Genomic DNA, 17,958 nt, shown 5'->3' on the forward strand with positions numbered 1-17,958 from the left:
CAGGACATATATCTGATTTCATTTTTGTAATGTGGAGAAACACACAAAACGAATTTTCTTTAAAGGGAGACCAGAAGTACTTGTTAGTGTGAAAAATGAGCAGAAGGGGGCACCAAAAAACCTCTTCGGTCTTATAAGGTTCTCGTTTTTTGTTTGTTTTTTCCCAGAAAAAAATGTTCCTTAAATTCAGATATTGATCTGCACGTTAAGAACTGTCAGGTGCTGGGCTCATGAGTGATGTGAGATTCCCCTCTGTATGCTGTGAATACTATCAGTTAATAAAGAAGCTGTCTTGAGCCGTGATAAAGTAGAACAGAGCTAGGCAGGGAAAACTAAACTGAATGCTGGAAGAAAATAGGCAGAGTCAGGGAGAAGCTATGGAGCCGCCACCAAAGACATGCTGAAACTTTGCCGTTAAGCCACAGCCTCGTGGCAATACACAGATCAATGTTTAATTTTTTAATTTATTTATTTATTATGTATACAGTATTCTCAGTATTCTGTCCACATGTATATCTGCAGGCCAGAAGAGGGCACCAGATCTCATTACAGATGGTTGTGAGCCACCGTGTGGTTGCTGGGAATTGAACTCAGGACCATTGGCAGAGCAAGCAGTGCTCTTAACCACTGAACCATCTCTCCAGCTCGAGATGGGTTAATTTATAATATAAGAGTTAGCCAGAAATACGCTTAAGCTATTGGCCAAACTGTATTGCAAATAATATAGTGTCTGTGTGGTTATTTCAGGTCCAAGCATCCCGGAACAAACAAGTGGCCTCTTACAACACACGAGTCACAGAGTCATGGCATTCTGTGACAAGTCAGCAGGAATAGGGTTGGGATAGTCTGAACTGTATTCTTTGAAAGGTAGAAAATAAAGGAGAAATAAAATTACCTACAGACATGTTAGAGAGTGAATTTGTGTTCTGGATCCATCATATTCATGCAACATAATGAACAGAATGACAACGCAAACATTTGGCATTTAATAGTTTATATTTATCCATTCCCGTGAGTCGAGCCGAGAAGGCAACTGAACCGCAATAACTAGCCTATAAGCACTGACATAGTTTCAAAAACAAAATGAGAAAAACCCACTTAAGTTCTTTTGTCCCAGAAACTTCATAGCAGGAGTGGTAGCGCTTAGGGGCCAGTCCAGCTGCTGCATGGAGATCCTGGGCATTAACCAAAAGGCCTAAGGGGCCCCTTCATTTTAACATGTTTAGAAGGTTTCCTGTGGACTCGTATCCACTTCCCTTTCTCCAGTTCTAACTGTTCGATCTCCAGAGACAGCTTGTACACCTCCAGGGCCTTTTGCACTTCATCTGGGCTTGAGAGGCACTGCAAGAGCTTTCTGCCTTCATTCACTTGTTCGCATTCTTCAAGGGCCTCCTACAGGTAATTTAAAGAAATAAATGGGGGAGGGTACAGTCTGAGAGGGATTCCTGGCAAAAAGTGAGGTTGATATAATTGATGGACATAGAGAAAATCAGGACTTTGCATCCCCAGCAGGTGTTCCCATGAAGGCCACACACCATGAGGAAGAGAGGTGTGTGTGTGTGTGTGCAGGCAGGATTTTACAACCCAGGAGAGACTTGAGCTTAGGACTTTCGATGCCCACCACCAGGTTGCTAGGACTATAAGACACATGCCTCTTGAGGAGCAGAAAAGTATAGTTGAAGAAGAAAAGACACGGAGCTCCAAGGATCCAGAGCGGCCCTATAAGGAGAGGTGGGGGGGGAGTCTTTCACACACCCCAGAAGCAGAGCAAATGTATACAGACCACCAACATGGAAAGTTATGGTCAGGGCACTAGGTCTAGGAAACCCTCAATCCTAAAGTTCTGGATGCAGCCATAGAGCAGAGAAATCTGTTCCTTCAAGCTCACCGTGATGCTTCAAGGTTGTAAGTGCATATCTAGTAAACTGGGCATCCTGGTAGGTGCCAGGTGCTACCATCATAGTCTAGGACAGAACCTTGGGAAGAGACTGCTATATTTAAGGGTGACATCACGGAAGTTCCCTGGATTGCGCCACTCACCGTCTTACATTTGGGTATCTCAGGGTCCCATGTTCTGTTTTCCAAACAGATGATGTTTGGGGAGCCAACTAAGTCATATCCGGTGTCACACTGAATGGTGATGTTTTCCATCTCTGAATAGTGCTCTTTCTCCACAGACAGGCTTCCATGCATGATCACTGGTTTGGAGCACACACCTCTAGCGGAAACATCCTTTGAGCTTTCTCCTTTCAAGGAGATGTCAAAATTGAATTAGACAATGAAAATATGAGAAACTTTGCGTATACTTGCATTTGGTTTCAGCAAAACTTACTGATTTCAATAATAATTATAATAGTCCTGATATCTATTGAGAAAAGTGATATGCGTATTTACATGCTCAATTTTTGCTGCCTTATAAATTTTGCTATACTTTTATGAATTAGTTTCTATTGTTATTAACATTTGACTAACAACAAAACTGAGAAAGTTAAGCCTCTAAACCTCATATACCTTAAGTGTTATAACCTATGCTTGCATTTCTTCCCCACAACCTTGATCTAATGCATGATGCTAAGGATGTCCTTTTCAATCTTTTAATGATGCAGGGTTCAACAGAAACAGTGACTTTTGGTTGCTAGGAAAATGATAAGGAACCAAGGACACTGAAGAGGAAGTCACATTCTTACCTCATCTTCATTCTACATCAGCTCATCAGCCAGGAGCATCATTGGCCCACAGACCCAGAAAGGCCATGGACGGATCGTGGCCATCATAATATTTTAGTGGGAATTTGCAACACTTTATGAGGTATTAACCCTTGCAATTCCTCTTTCTTGAATACTTGGAAAGAAATGAGGGTTGTTGTGGAAAGTTTACTAGAGGCGCAAATAGATTCTTAGACCAAAGCCATCAAGTCTTGCCTCTGAGTATCTAGGAAGACATAGAACAGCTGAACAGTAGAGGCTGCCTCTGGCAATGGGGCTTACCTGTGCTCTTAGGGCTCAGGAAAGAAAACTAGTGTTCATTTTTAACGTTCTTTTTGCCAATTTTTTTAAGTTTACTATTCATATCTTAAATGTTATTAAATAAATAGAGAAAAGGTAAGATATAGGTAGGCCTTGACAGACAGAAAATATTGCTGTTCTTACTTTGTAACCCTATCTTCCCCGCATTGCTAGTGGGCCTGGTGTAACATTGAAGAGACAACGGTTCCCAATGAAAAGACATCAAGACACATAGCATGGCCAACAAATATATGCTTCAACGCACTCAAACATCCAAGCTTCAGGGTAAGGAGGTGGCTGTCTGTTTTCTGTTCCTATAACAGAACACTGTACTCTGGGTAATCTACAGAGAAGTGAGTTTCCTTAGAGTCTGATTCATGCAAATCTGAAGGAATAGGGTTTGGATTTGACTCCTTCGTGCTTCAGTGGTGAGTTTGAAAGGATAAAGCACCCAGAGAGACCAGACTCACATGAACCACAATTCACCCTGGCATAGCTGAGCCACCCCCAGGGCTAGCGCAGGATCTCATCATAAGGGCTCATTCGCCTCTGGTTTCAAGCACAGGACTTAAGTACAGGGGATGTATTTGAATAATACCTTTCCCCTTCTTTATAAGTTCACGTCTCTTACACTTAAGCATGAAATCATTCCACACAAATGACTACAAAGTCTTACTTGTCCCAACTTAAAAATACAAAGTCCAGAGTCTCATTTGAGACTCGAGGCGTCATAAACCTGAGACAAATCCCCTCATCTGTGAGCTTCTAAAATCAGTTTCTCTACGTCAAACATGGGGTGTAGGACCAGTAGAGAGAAGATGTTCTCAAACCAAAGGGAGAAAACAGGTATGAAAAAGGAGACATGGGACCAAAGGAAAACTAAGCCAGTAGGGGAAATACACTGAATTGTTTTTTCTGTGCTTCTCCATCGAGGTCCTCCCATCCTACTTTCTCCCTTCAGCTTCTGCCCTTCCCCCTTCCATTTTCATGTCCCCTGTGGTCTACAACCTAAAAGCCCATTCTCCCTTCTACTGGGCACCAGTTTCCTGGTCTCTACTTAGACTCACTCCCACATCAGTACACAAAAGAACAAGTTGAAGTCACATACGAACACACACAGAATTTGTTGCCCTGAGCCTGTTAACTCACAGCATTTTTTTTCTAGTTCTAGCCATTTAACTATGAATTTCATCTCTCTTTACAGCCAAATAAAATTTCTTTGTGTATAAGTAGTACATTTTTACTATCCATCCATCTGTTGATGGCCATCCAGACTGATTCTGTGTCTTTGAGATTCAGTAAATGTGGATGTGTATGTATCTCTGTGGTAAGATATGGACTCCTTTGAGGGTATGCTCGGAGGTGGTTTAGCTAGGTCATATATTAGTTCTATTTGGCTTTCCAAGACAGGGTTTCTCTGTAGCTTTGGAGCCTGTCCTGGAACTCACTGTTAACCAGGCTGGCCTCAAACTCACAGAGAACTGCCCGCCTCTGCCTCCCGAGTGCTGGGATTACAGGCGTGCACCACCCCCAACCTAATTTTATTTTTTAGAACCTCCATCCTGCCATGGTGACACTAGTCTAGACTCCTACTAATAGGAAACAAGGTGTCTTCTTTCTCTACAGCCGCAGGCATTGCTTTTGTGTTTTCTTGATGAAAGCCGTTCTGATGGGTGAGACCAAATATCAAAATACTCTTAACTTGTATTTCCCTGGTGGCTATGCTGAACGTGTATTTGAAATATATATTGGCCATTTATATTTTTCTTCTGAGAGCTGTCTGTCCAGTTCATTGCCTACTTGCTGAATGAAAGTTTGTTTTATCATTGTTTAATGTTTGTAGCTTTAAAAAATTCTATAAATTAACCCTTTCTCTGAAGTGTAGCTGGAAAGACTCTTCCACTATTTTCTTTGCTGTCTGTTTGCTCTGCTGATAGTTTCCTTCACTGAGCGGAGGCCTTTTACCTTCATGTAACCCCATTTGCCAACAGCTGTGGCTATTTCTGGCAGAATTCCATTGCCTGTATTCTGAAATGTTTTCAGCATGCTTTTCTATAATTGTATAAGCATTTCTGGTGTTAAATTAAGACATTTGATCCACATTGGATTAACTTTTGTACAGGGAAAGAAATAGGGGTCCAATTTCATTCTTTCATAGGTACTTGTCCAATCTTGCCAGCTAGCAATATTTCTTGAATTGGATTTTTTTAAAACAAATTTTAACTCTTTTGTCAAAAATTAGGTGTGCATATCTGTATGAGTTTATATATAGTGCATACATGAGCACATAGTATATAAGTTTATATATGCATAATGAGTGCATATCATGTGAGTTTATATATAGTGCATGCATGAGTGCATATCATGTGAGTTTATATATAGTGCATATTGTGTGAGTTTATATATAGTGCATGCATGAGTGCATATCATGTGAGTTTATATATAGTGCATATCATGTGAGTTTATATATAGTGCATATCATGTGAGTTTATATATAGTGCATATCATGTGAGTTTATATATAGTGCATATCATGTGAGTTTATATATAGTGCATGCATGAGTGCATATCGTGTGAGTTTATATATAGTGCATATCATGTGAGTTTATATATAGTGCATATCGTGTGAGTTTATATATAGTGCATGCATGAGTGCATATCATGTGAGTTTATATATAGTGCATATCATGTGAGTTTATATATAGTGCATATCGTGTGAGTTTATATATAGTGCATATCGTGTGAGTTTATATATAGTGCATATCGTGTGAGTTTATATATAGTGCATATCATGTGAGTTTATATATAGTGCATATCGTGTGAGTTTATATATGGTGCATATCGTGTGAGTTTACTTCCAGGCCCCTTATGTTCTGTTGGTCTATGTGTCTGCCGTTGGACTAGCACCATGCTATGTTTGTCACTAAGGCTTAATAGCACAGTTTGAGGTCGGATAATAAATCTCTGACTGTGTTCTGGTTGCTTAGGATTACTTTGGCTACCTGTAAATTTCTATATGTGTTTCCATGCTAATTTTAAAATGTTTTTAAAGTTCTGTGAAGAATGTCATTGGCATTTCCATGGAGATTGCACTGAGTCTATAAATTTCTTTGGAGAGGATAGCTATTTTCACAAAGTTAATTCTGCCAGTCCAGGACAAAGGTTTTTTTTTTTTCTTAACACCCAATGTCTTCTTTGATTTCTTTTTTCATTGTTTTAAGGTTTTTCATCTTCTTTGTTAGGTTTAGTCCTATATATATTAAATTTTATTCTTAATTAGTTAATTTTATTTCGTATGTGTGAGTGTTTTGCCTGCATGTATGTATGTGAACCACATGCTTTGCCTGATTCCTGAGGATCGAAAGAGGACATCTTGTATCTTACCCAAACTAGAGGAATGGAGGATGCTGGAAACTGAACAGATACTGTAAGAGAGCAACAGGGCTCTTAGCCATTGACCCATCTCTTCAGCCCCATATTCCTAGATATCTTATTATTTTTAGCTGTTGTGAATGGGATATTTTATATAACTTGTCAGCAAGTTCATTACTGGTATATAGAAAAGCTACTGATTTCATTTTCTGTTGGTGGATAAATGCATAAAATATATTTGATTACTAAAGTATAAATCACATATGAAGTTTCATAGCTTCAAAACAGCTATTCTACATGTATAGAAGTTTGTTGAGATGCACAGTGTCTAGGTTTAGTAAATATGGGTACATAATTTTGAGAAGTTATTATAAATTAATATTTTTTATTTTAAAAAGTATTATGTTCTCTGTCAATGCTTCTTGATGGCTGGGGAAAAGTTCAATGCCTGTTTTGACCTCAGTTTTGTCCATCAGGTTTCTGCCACACATTGCATAAAAAACTTCCTGTCATCTGTCCGGTTCCTCCCTGCCACGGCAAGGATGAGGTCGTTGCGAGTCTGTGAGCATCAGACCCTCTCACTTCTGCTGATCTCCACAGTCCGTGCAGGCTGCAGTCGGTTGTATTGGGAGGACACATCTTCTGAGTGCTGATGCATGAGGATGGATGCCCTGCTCCACGGGGCACAGTGGGATAGGACGATACTGAGCATCGCAGATCTCTCAGTCCTAGGCTGTGTCTATGGGGTGCTGTGGCAGTGATCCACACAGGTTGTGTTTAAGTCTTTGGTGAACAGTTCTGCTAGTCCTATGGTCCTACAATCCAACCACCTGCCCTTCCATACAATAATAGAGACGACGGGAATTCGGACATTGGCAATCTTCCAGTTTCAGATTCTTCTACACCCTTTACAGTGTGTTTCTGCTGTCTTCTGTGGTTATGATATTTGTCCTCTGACTTGGGTTTCTGGTAACACAGATTGTCCACAGGTCCGTAGCTTTCCTTGCACCGGAAGCTTTGAGTCTTTCAGGACACTTCTCTGGTAGAACTCTTCTCCACACACACCATTTAGCATGGTATGTGCTCTGTTAAAAAAAAAAAGAAAAGCCAGAGTAGGCTTATTCCTATTTTCTCTTGTTTCTGCATTGGTGATTTTTATCTTGACTTTCTTTTATTTAAGTGTTTGTGTGTGTGTTGTGTGTGTGTGTGTGTGTGTGTGCGCGCGTGCGCTCATGCTTGTGTGTATGTGTGTGTGTAAGTTGTGCAGCTCGAAAGGGAGTCATGAGAGGGGAGGAAGAGTTCTTAAAATAGGGGTAAAGAGAAAATAATATCGTATTTGTGACATGAAAGCATAGCAGGGATATTCTCAGGGGAACAAACAGAGCTGGCCAAAGAAAAATAGGTGGTAGGGAGAGAATTATAGGAGAAAGAAACAAATTAGAACAAAGTATAATGACACTATGAATAGAAAGAAGTTCCATAATCAAGCTCATACATAGATTTGCATTTTAACCTCAAAAATTAATAAAACAGGAAACATATGCATGCATACATATATACATACAACACACACATTTAACAGAATAAAGATGCTACGTCCAGGATGTTGATCAGTATCTCTGTATATGTGACCAATAGGGGAAAACACAGGACCAGTATGGTTCATACCACTCAAAATTAATCCTACCAAGACATTTGCATAATATTTTCATAACTTACTTTCTTCTTATATCTTTATATCAGTAGACTATGCATGCTGCTAAGACCAGAAGCAAAACAATTCAACTAGTGAACACTGAAGCTGTCCATTGATATAACAATCCAAGCAGTGGACACTGAAGCTGACAATTGAAATAAACAATCCAAGCAGTGGACACTGAAGTTGTCCATTGATATAAACAATCCAAGCAGTGGACACTGAAGCTGACCATTGATATTTAAGCTATAGCTCTCAGAAAATTTCTCTGGGCTTCTTTACATACTGGGACAGCTTGGATGAGGGGAAGTATTACCATATTTGTGGCAATAAGCTGTGATCATGATGAAGATATATCATGATGAAGAAGTCAGGATGTCTGATATATACTGGTTCGGGAAATAGTATATCTGGAGCTCAAGACAATCACTGTTGAGTTCCACCAGCGGGATTTGGACTAAGTAGGCAATTTTGAGGCATGAAGAAATTCTGTTCACCAGGAATAACAGCTAGAGATATCACAGCTGTCAAAAAGCCCAAGCCTACTCGTGTGCTGACTGAAGGAAACAGAATGGGCAGTAGTGAAAGAAGACTAGTCATATCAGTTTACAACCCCAGAGCAGAGGTAATTTACTTTCAACCCTCCTTTATAGTGTTCTTGAATAATATGATGGATATTATTTTAATCAAGATTCTTTCTCACATCCCATCCCTATTTCCTATGATGTCCTACGAAATTATGCTAGATCTCATTATATCTTCTTAAACTTTGCTTTTATATTAACCCAAACTATGGTGTGCAATAGACTGTCATGTTGAGGTAAAGAATCATTCATAGTAAGATAGCCACATTGCTCTACAATGATATTTTCAGTGACTTACCATTATCAGATAGATATTTATTGTTCTTCGTGATTGTTTCTGATACACTTGGTGAGGTAACAGCAACATGGGATTGCATTTCTGAATCAGAATGAGAAAAAGGATAAGGTTGATGTCAGTCACTAGTACACAATCCTCCCGCCCATAAGAAATCTTCCATTGTTTCATAATCCTATAAGCCATTCTTTTCCCCTTGGTGTATAAATACAGAGACTTGTGGATTAGTCTTTTACATTACTAAAATATTGGCCATAACATTAACAGATAATATATGCAAGAACATTAGCAAACTGCAACATTGAAGGATTTTATTCAATGTGCTAGGTTCTCTAACAAACACTTTTGTAAGTCCTCTGTCAGTATATCTTGATCCATAACTCTACCAATAACCTTGGTGGTGCTAGGATAAATATCTGTGATCTTCCACATAATACTTATTGAAAGGACAATCCCAAACCCATTACTTTTTTTTTTTTTTTTGGTTTTTCATGATAGGGTTTCTCTGTAGCTTTGGATCCTGTCCTGGAACTAGCTCTTGTAGACCAGGCTGGCCTCGAACTCACAGAGATTCACCTGCCTCTGCCTCCCAATTAAAGGCATGTGCCTCTACTGACTAGCCCAAACTCAATTACTTTTTAAGAAGATGATTCTTCATGAAACTGCATAGAATCACTTGGTGATGTAGGAGGGTCGTCTGTCTATATGTTACTTTCATTGGTCAAATAAGGAAACTACCTTGGCCTTTTGATAGGTCAGCCCTTAGGTGGGTGAAGTAGACAGAACAGAATGCTGGGAGGAAGAAAGCAGAGTCAGGCAGATGCCATGAAGCTCCGGCCTGAGATGGATGTAGGTTAGAATCTTCCCTGTAAGCCACAATCCTGTGGTGATACACAGATTACTAGATATGGGTTAAAGCAAAATGTGAGAATTAGCCAAGAAGAGGCTAGATATAATGGGCCAGGCAGTGTTTAAATGAATACAGTTTCCGTGTTATTATTTCCGGGGCTAAGTTAGCCATGCAGGAGCCAGACAGGACAAAAGCAGGCCTGATTGCCTCATCACTACAACTTGGGATATCTGGGGAATGATGACGACAAGTTCCCTCAGCAGTCTTACCTCCCTGACATGATGGCATTGCAGGTTCCCACCTTCCATCCGCTTGACATGAACTCCTCCCATCAGTTGACATAGGGTAAGAGCCTTCAGCACAGATATAGAAAACATAGTCTCCATAGGCATAGATGCATACACCAGTTAAATCTCTCCTTTCACTTACAATCCTGATTTTATCCATATTTGGCGTTGGGCAACATGCTCCTGGGAGATAAAAGAAAATGTACATGCTTAATCTTATGGGAAAGACATCTTTGAAGCTGTGGCTCTATCTCATGGAAGACATTAATAATCAAACTCCTGGTAACAGGATGAAATGTTGCTTTCAGTGGAGTGGAAAAAAACTTTGAATAGGTATAAAGTTTCAATTGAATAAATTCTAGAAACATTCAGTGCAAAACAGTAGAGAAATGCAGTTGATGATTGCAATACTACACACTGATCAGTGGAGTATATTTAACTTTTAGTGTTTATAACCATGATTCAGAAGAAAAGAGAAAGAAGGGCTGTGTCAAGATGGCAGGATAAGTCTTTATTTGATCATTTCCCCTGTTAAAACATATTGTTGGTTGCTTTTTCATTCCTGTGATGAGATACCATGATGAAGTCAATTTTAAAAAGGAAGAGTCTAGTTGGACTTATGGCCCCATGGGGTTAGAGACTATGATGGCAGAGAGGGGGGCATGGTGACAGGTGGTTGGAGCAGCAAGTGAGAACCCTTATTTTAACTCATAAACGGGAGGCAGAAGGCACACTAAAAATGGTGTGAGTCTTTTGAAACCTCAAAGCCTTCCTCCTGTGATGCACCTCCTTCAACAAAGCCACGCCTCCACATTGTTCCCAAACAGTTCCACCAACCAGGGACCGAGTATTCAAACCACCACATGTATACCTGGAACTGCTAGGCAATGTGCTAGGTTCTCTGACAAAAACTTTTGTAAGTCTTCTGTCAGTATATCCTGATCCATAACTCTATCAATAGCCTTAGTGGTGCTAGGATAAATATCTGTGATCTTCTGCATAATACTTATGGAAGGACAATCCCAAACAAAATTATTATAAAAAATATCTTCACAAAAAGTTAGGAGAATCTGGCAGGAGGACATTATAATAAGTTTGAGCCTAGTAAAAAGAAAAGATGTGTTGAAGAAGGAAACAAAGGGGGAAAGAGTTGACTATATCATAGCCACTCACTCCCAGCTCACCCTATTCCCTCCCCCCGCCCAAGCCCTACTATAGGGAGAGAGCCATCTTTTACTTGGAAGAAAGAGAGGGAACTAGACATATGCCCCACAACCTGTACCATGTTTACCTTAGTGATCACTACTGGGCAGGTCTCCATGACCCCTACTTCTAGATCAGCATCTGTGGACAGAATCTCTGTAGACAATAGAAAATCTGAGACCTCTAAAGGACAAACTCTTTCATAGCAATTTTATTTCTGTTGTCTGCCATAGTATGGACCTGAGAACAGTCTCTCGGGGCTCTGTTCAGGTATAAACTTCCAGCGTGACCTAGATTAATATCAGATTTAGTGACCAAGGGGTCATTTTTAATTTTCCTTTCTTAACCTTGGACTATCTTAACCTTCAATAAGGAAAGACTCCATCTGCTGAAGGCAGAATAAGAAAGTAAGCTCAAAACTCTGTTTTGTAATTCCTGCTGTGCTAAAACCCAATATGGGCAGAATACAATGGGCAGAATCTTTGGTCCATAAGTTGTACCCATAGTTAGGTTCACTGTTGCCAAGGGAACGGGTTGAAGACACAAGCAAAGCTTGGGTAGAACGTACAATAGAGCTCATTTCTGTCAGGCTGGGTGCTCTCTGGCCAAAAATAGGCAAGAGCAGGCAGTCTTAGAAGATGGGGTCTCGGTCCTTGGTCCTGGTCCTGTGCAGTGCTGTGCTGGTCCCGACAAGCAATAGAATCCAGGATGATCCAGTGATCCAACAGCCAGGTGACCACAGCACTGTCCATTTCAGGCATAATCTATGGCACCAAATTACAGGCCAGTGACTGTGAATGAAGAGTCTAGGTCTTCCCCAGCCGAAATCAAAGTCTTCAGGACCTAATAGGAATGGAATACCTTCCTCAGAACCTTCATCAACCATCCTAAGCTTCAGACTAACTGCAGGTTGTGACAAGTGTGGACTTGGAGCACCCTCAACTGCTAAAACACTGATAAAGACTGGGTCTATGACTGTGGTAAACCTTGACTTGGGAAGGTAACTAATGTTGAAATTTCAGCAGTCACCACCAGCCCAAAGAACACAATAATTGTCTTGAACTTGCTCTGCAGTTCAGGAGGGCCTTAAATTTGTGATTGCTCTGCCTCAGCAGGGAAAATAGTCACTTAAGAAATGCTCACATTCAGAGATATGATTCTGAATACTTGACCTTGCAAGGATTAAGTCATGAAGAGAGAGAAGACCAGTAAATAATGAGATTGAGCCAGCAATAAAATCTTTCTCCTATCAAAGGCATAAACAGTTCCAGGGGTTTTCACTAATACCAGTTCTTGACTAATGTAAGAGCTAAAACAAAAAGAGTTCTTTCAAACTCTTTTTATAAGATACTCATTCCAAAGTCAGACAATGACTCACAAAAAAAGAAAGTTACAGGATAATATCCCTAAAAAAAGGGACAAAAATCCTCAACAAAATTTTATCAAGCCAAGTCCAACAACACCTTGAAAAGACTATTGACCATTATCTATTGAGAGCTATCCCAATAATGGAAAGATGGTTTAACACAGGCAAATCAACAATCACAATACACTACAATAATAGAATGAAGTAAATAAACTGGAGTATATAGATGAATTTTTTGATAAAACTAAAAACACTTTCATGCAAATATCTCTGAGAAAAGTAGGTATAAAAACCATATGCCATATGGAATATACCTACAGTCAACATAATCCTAAGTGGGTAAAGCTTAAATATTTCTCTATAGGATCCAAAATAAGACAAAACATCCATGTTCACCATTTTGAGGCAAGACAGTACTGGAAGACCTAGCCACAGCAAAGAAGCAAGTGAAAAGTTTATTAAAATGTAAAGTTGTAAGAGGAAGTTGTCACTACTGTCCACAGATGATGTTATCACATTTACAGGAAAATCTCAATGACTCAATTAGGAAAGCATTAGGAATATTAGGCAAATTGTAATGGTTAGTGTTGTCAACTTGATAGGCTCTGGAATCCCCCAGGAGATAAATCTCTGCTCAGAACCTTGAGAGATTATCCAGACAAGGCATGTCTGTGAGAAATTATCTAGATTTGGTTAACTGAGATGGAAAGACACTCTGTGGATACAGGCAACACCGTTCTATGCCCTAGGTTCTGGACTGGATAAAAGGGGAACAGGTTGAGCACCAGCATTCAAGGCTCTCTGGTTCCTGCCTATACATGCTGTATGGCGGCTCCTAGACCTGTAAGCCAAAACAAATCTTTCTAACCTATATGTTGCTTTCATAAGGTACTTTGTTTCAGCAATCAGAAAAGAAAATAGTGCAGAAAATTGGTACTAAGAAGTAGGTTCTTTGCTGTTATAATGTGAACATATGATTCTTTGGGTTTTAGAACTGGTTTTGAGAGCAATATGGAAGAGTTTGGAACATCAGACCCAGAGCCCTGTAAAAAGAACGATTATGGTGGGGGCTGTAAAACCAGAATGTCAGATGCAAATTCTGGAAGCCAGTTTATGAAGTTTCAGAGGGGAACAATTAACAGCTCTATTGGGAACTGGCCAAGAGGCCATTTTTGCTATTCTGGCCAAGAATCTGGCTTCATCCTGCCTGTGTCTTGAGAAACTGAGCAATGCTTAACTCATGAGTAAGCAACTAATGTCTTTGGTACAGGAAATTTCAAGACATCCTAATGTTCAATCTATGACATGATTAATTCTCAGCATTCTTGTTCAGATCTACAACAGAGAGAGAGAGACAGAGAGAGGAGGGAGGGAGGGAGGGAGGGAGGGAGGGAGGGAGGGAAGGAGGGAGAAGGGGAAAGGAAGAAATTAAAAATATTAAAAAGAATGTGAAATGTAGCAAGGAAAGTTGCACACACAAGTTTAAAACTGCAGGCAAGGAAAGTGCATAGAATAAAACATCTACAAATGTTTAAAAGAAACCCCACTCTTTCCTTTGGAATAATAGGAAAGGCTCCTTGGAAGCAAGACCACACCCATCAAAGGAGCCAATTTGTGAAAATGCAAATGCACGTGAAATGAGATGGTGGAATCCAATACTGAAGCCTCAGGGGTCCCCCATCGTAACTGACTGCTTAGGAAAGTGGCTGATTTAGCCAACAAAGCAGCAAAACCCACAATAGCTGTGGTCCAAAAGGCCAGGCTCCATCCTTCACTAACAGTAGAACTTAGCAGCAGCATCCACGTGGCATTTGTTTCGAAACATGACAGATGCAAGACTTGTTTAGAAGTTTCAGGGAGTCACTAAGATCAGTCAGTATATAACAGGGCTGGAGTCTCTACGAGGAGTTCACTGAGAGGCCCCTGTGTGAAACGGTGAGGGTGAAGCCCCTGGGAGCCCAGCTGATTCCTTCATGTGTCCCAGATGCCAGATCCACAGCTACAAGATTTAGTGTTTTCAATACTGGGTTTCAGTATCACTTGAATCTAATAATTCCTTTTGAAATCTCTGGCTTTTTCTAATTAAAATGGAAATTATTATTATGTGTCATTGACATTAGAACCAAGTCACTTATATCTTACAGGGGCTCGCGGTTGAAAGACTGCCTGGATTCTGTGCTTAGACTTTTAAACAGTGTTGAAATTGAAGCTGTTAAAGACGATGAGACTTGTTTTCTTTTATTTTTGAGAATGTACTTACATCATTTCTCCCTTTCCTTTTCTCTCTCCAAACACTCCCATATACCCTTCTTTGCTGTTTTTTAAATTTGGGGCCTCTTTTGTCATTAATAATTGTTACATGCATGTGTGGTGTGTGTGTGTGTGTGTGTGTGTGTGTGTGTGTGTGTGTTGTGTGTTATCAAGGCTGACCATTTGGTATTAAATAACCAAATGGTGTGTTCTTCCCTGGGGAATACTACCTATTCCATTGTCAGCATCCTTAGTTGCCTGTAGATCTTTGTGTAGTGTTGAGACCTCATGGGATTTTCACTGTCCCTTTTGGCATGTTTGTCAGTATTTTCCTTCTTCCGCTCATGTGTAGGCAGTCATGCGGGAGAGACTTTATGGTTGTAGCTTCTGACATTCCTAGGAGAGACAATCTCACAGCACAGTCCCTGGTCCTCTTGCTCTTACACTCTTTCCACCTGTCTTCTTGGCAATGTTCCTGGAGCCTTAAGAGTGGGAGTGCTTTGTAGATATATCCACTGGGACTGGGCTCAACAACCCTGCATTTTGATTAGCTGTGGTTTTCTATAATTTAAAGTTGGGCTTTATATTCTGAGGTTACCAAGAACGTGCAGGGACAAGAGGTAAAAGGTTATCGGTTAAAATCAATATGTTTGAGTTCCAGAGAAAAAGCTCAGTGAGTAAAGGCACTTGATGCACAAACCTAATAATCTAAAATTAACCCCTGAGACTAAGGAAGTCAGTTTTTCTCTTTCACCTTCGTTGGTTCCAGGGATTCAATGCAGATCACCATGTTTGTATAGCAAAAGAATATATACCTAGGAAAAGTGTTGAAAAACTGAGGAAAGGAAGCTCCTAGCAAGTAGTCAGGAAAAAATCCTTTGAAATAATCATGAGTATAAACAAAAGTAAAATTCATGTCAAAAATAAGCCAAGATGGTATAAAATTTATATGACCAAAGAAAACAGTTGTTTGTCTAGACTTGTCTGCCCTTAAAACATATCCCCAAATGGTAAGGTGAAGACATGGTAAGAGACAAAGGACATTTCATAACCAGTAGATCCTCACTAAAGGAGACTAGAGTATCCACTGGGGAAAGGAACATGGCATGGTAAGTCTAAAGAATCAGAAGAGAGTCCATTTTGATCACATGCTCTGAACGTGCCTGACATGAGGGCTGACTGAGAAGCCAAGGACAATGGCATTGGTTTTGATTCTACTGCATGTACTGCCTTTGTGGGAGCCTAGTCTGTTTGGATGCTCACCTTCCTGGACCTGGATGGAGCGGGGAGGACCTTGGACTTCCCAGAGGGCAGGGAACCCTGACAGTTCTTTGGACTGGAGAGGGAGGGGGTAGTGGAGGGAAAGGGGAGGGAAATGGGAGGAGGTGGAAATTTTTAATAAAAAAAAACTAGTGGTTTTAGGAGATAAACATAAATAGCTAATTTTGTCTTTGAACACATACAGAAGATAATGGCTTTGAAACATTGTTTTGTTTTTTTTTCCATTTTTTTTTTATTGAGAAAAGGAGAAAAAAAAACAAGTTTCCACCTCCTCCCAGACTCCCATTTCCCTCCCCCTCCTCCCACCCTTCTCCCCCTCCACCCACCCTTCTCCCCCTCCCCCCACTCCTCTCCCCATCCCTCTCTAGTCCAAAGAGCAGTCAGGGTTCCCTGCCCTGTGGTAAGTCCTAGGTCCTCCCCTCTCCATCCATTTCTAGGAAGGTGAACATCCAAACTGGCTAGGCTCCCACAAAGCCAGCACATTATGTAGGTTCAAAACCCCGTGCCATTGTCCTTGGTGTCTCATCAGCCCTCATTGTTCGCCATGCTCAGAGAGTCCAGTTTTATCCCATGCTTTTTCAGTCACAGTCCAGCTGGCCTTGGTGAGCTCCCAATAGATCGGAAATCGGTGTTTCGGTTTCTCAGGAAATTCGGGATCAACCTACCCCTGGACCCAGCAATACCACTCTTGGGAATATACCCAAGAGATGCCCGATCATATGACAAGAGCATTTGTTCAACTATGTTCATAGCAGTATTATTTGTAATAGCCAGAACCTGGAAACAACCTAGATGCCCTTCAAAGGAAGAATGGATGAAGAAAGTATGGAATATATACACACTAGAGTACTACGCTGCGGTAAAAAACAATGACTTCTCAAATTTTGCATGCAAATGGATGGAAATAGAAAACACTATCCTGAGTGAGGTAACCCAGACCCAAAAAGATGAATATGGGATGTACTCACTCATAATTGGTTTCTAGCCATAAACAAGGGTCACGGAGTCTACAATTGGTGATCCCAAAGAAGCTAAGTAAGAAGGTGAACCAAAGGAAAAACATATAGTTGTCCTCTTGGCTATGGGAAGTAGACAAAATGGCCGGGGAGAAAATTGAGATCTTGGGGGTGGGGTGGGATGGTGGTAAGGGGAGATGGGGAGAGTAAAGGGAGAAGGGGAGAATGGGGGGAACTTGGGGGAAAAGGAGGATTGGGATAAAAGGAAGGTTGGATAAGGGAGCACGGAAGCATAATTTGCAAATAAAATTCATCAACACACAAAAAAAAAGAATCAGAAGAGATTCAATGGCAGGTATCAATGAGAACAGTTACGTGGCATTTAAAATTTACATAGAGTTAAAATATATTAAAAATAGCATCTAAATTGAGTATAAGTAAATTAGGGCTCTAAGTCTTTCTAACCTTGAAAGAGGTGAAGGCATTATAGCAAAAACTAAAAATGCATACTATAATTTTCATTGTATACTAAAACAAATAAAAGCTAGGTGTGTGTGTGTGTGTGTGTGTGTGTGTGTATGTGTGTGTAGAAAAATAAACAAAGGAAGAGACACACAAAGAGAAAGGAAAGAAATTATTAATTCAAAAGAAGTCAAGGAGATAACAATACAAAAGGCAGAAAACATAGTTTATTATTATATGTCATATAATTATATGTTTTAAAGATTAAAAGATAAAGCATAAACATGTCATTGGTCCTTCAGTGGAAACTGATATAGAGATTTCAATCCTAACCTCACAGAATCAGAACTGA

General features: G+C 40.2%; 1 protein-coding gene across 1 annotated transcript in view; it reads right to left on the reverse strand.

Moving 5' to 3' along the window:
• Window positions 1-1,182: 1,182 nt before the first annotated feature.
• The window catches only part of LOC121446201 (zona pellucida sperm-binding protein 3 receptor-like), a 38,054-nt gene continuing 21,278 nt past the window's right edge, over window positions 1,183-17,958 (reverse strand). The window contains 4 exon segments of the mRNA XM_041648675.1: window positions 1,183-1,392; window positions 2,041-2,246; window positions 8,955-9,044; window positions 10,074-10,271. Coding sequence (XP_041504609.1) covers window positions 1,183-1,392; window positions 2,041-2,246; window positions 8,955-9,044; window positions 10,074-10,271 — 704 coding nt within the window.

This window comes from Microtus oregoni, unplaced genomic scaffold (genome assembly GCF_018167655.1).
Source record: "Microtus oregoni isolate MIOR12 unplaced genomic scaffold, Mior012 000003F_ref0000135, whole genome shotgun sequence".
Classification (NCBI taxonomy): Eukaryota; Metazoa; Chordata; class Mammalia; order Rodentia; family Cricetidae; genus Microtus; species Microtus oregoni.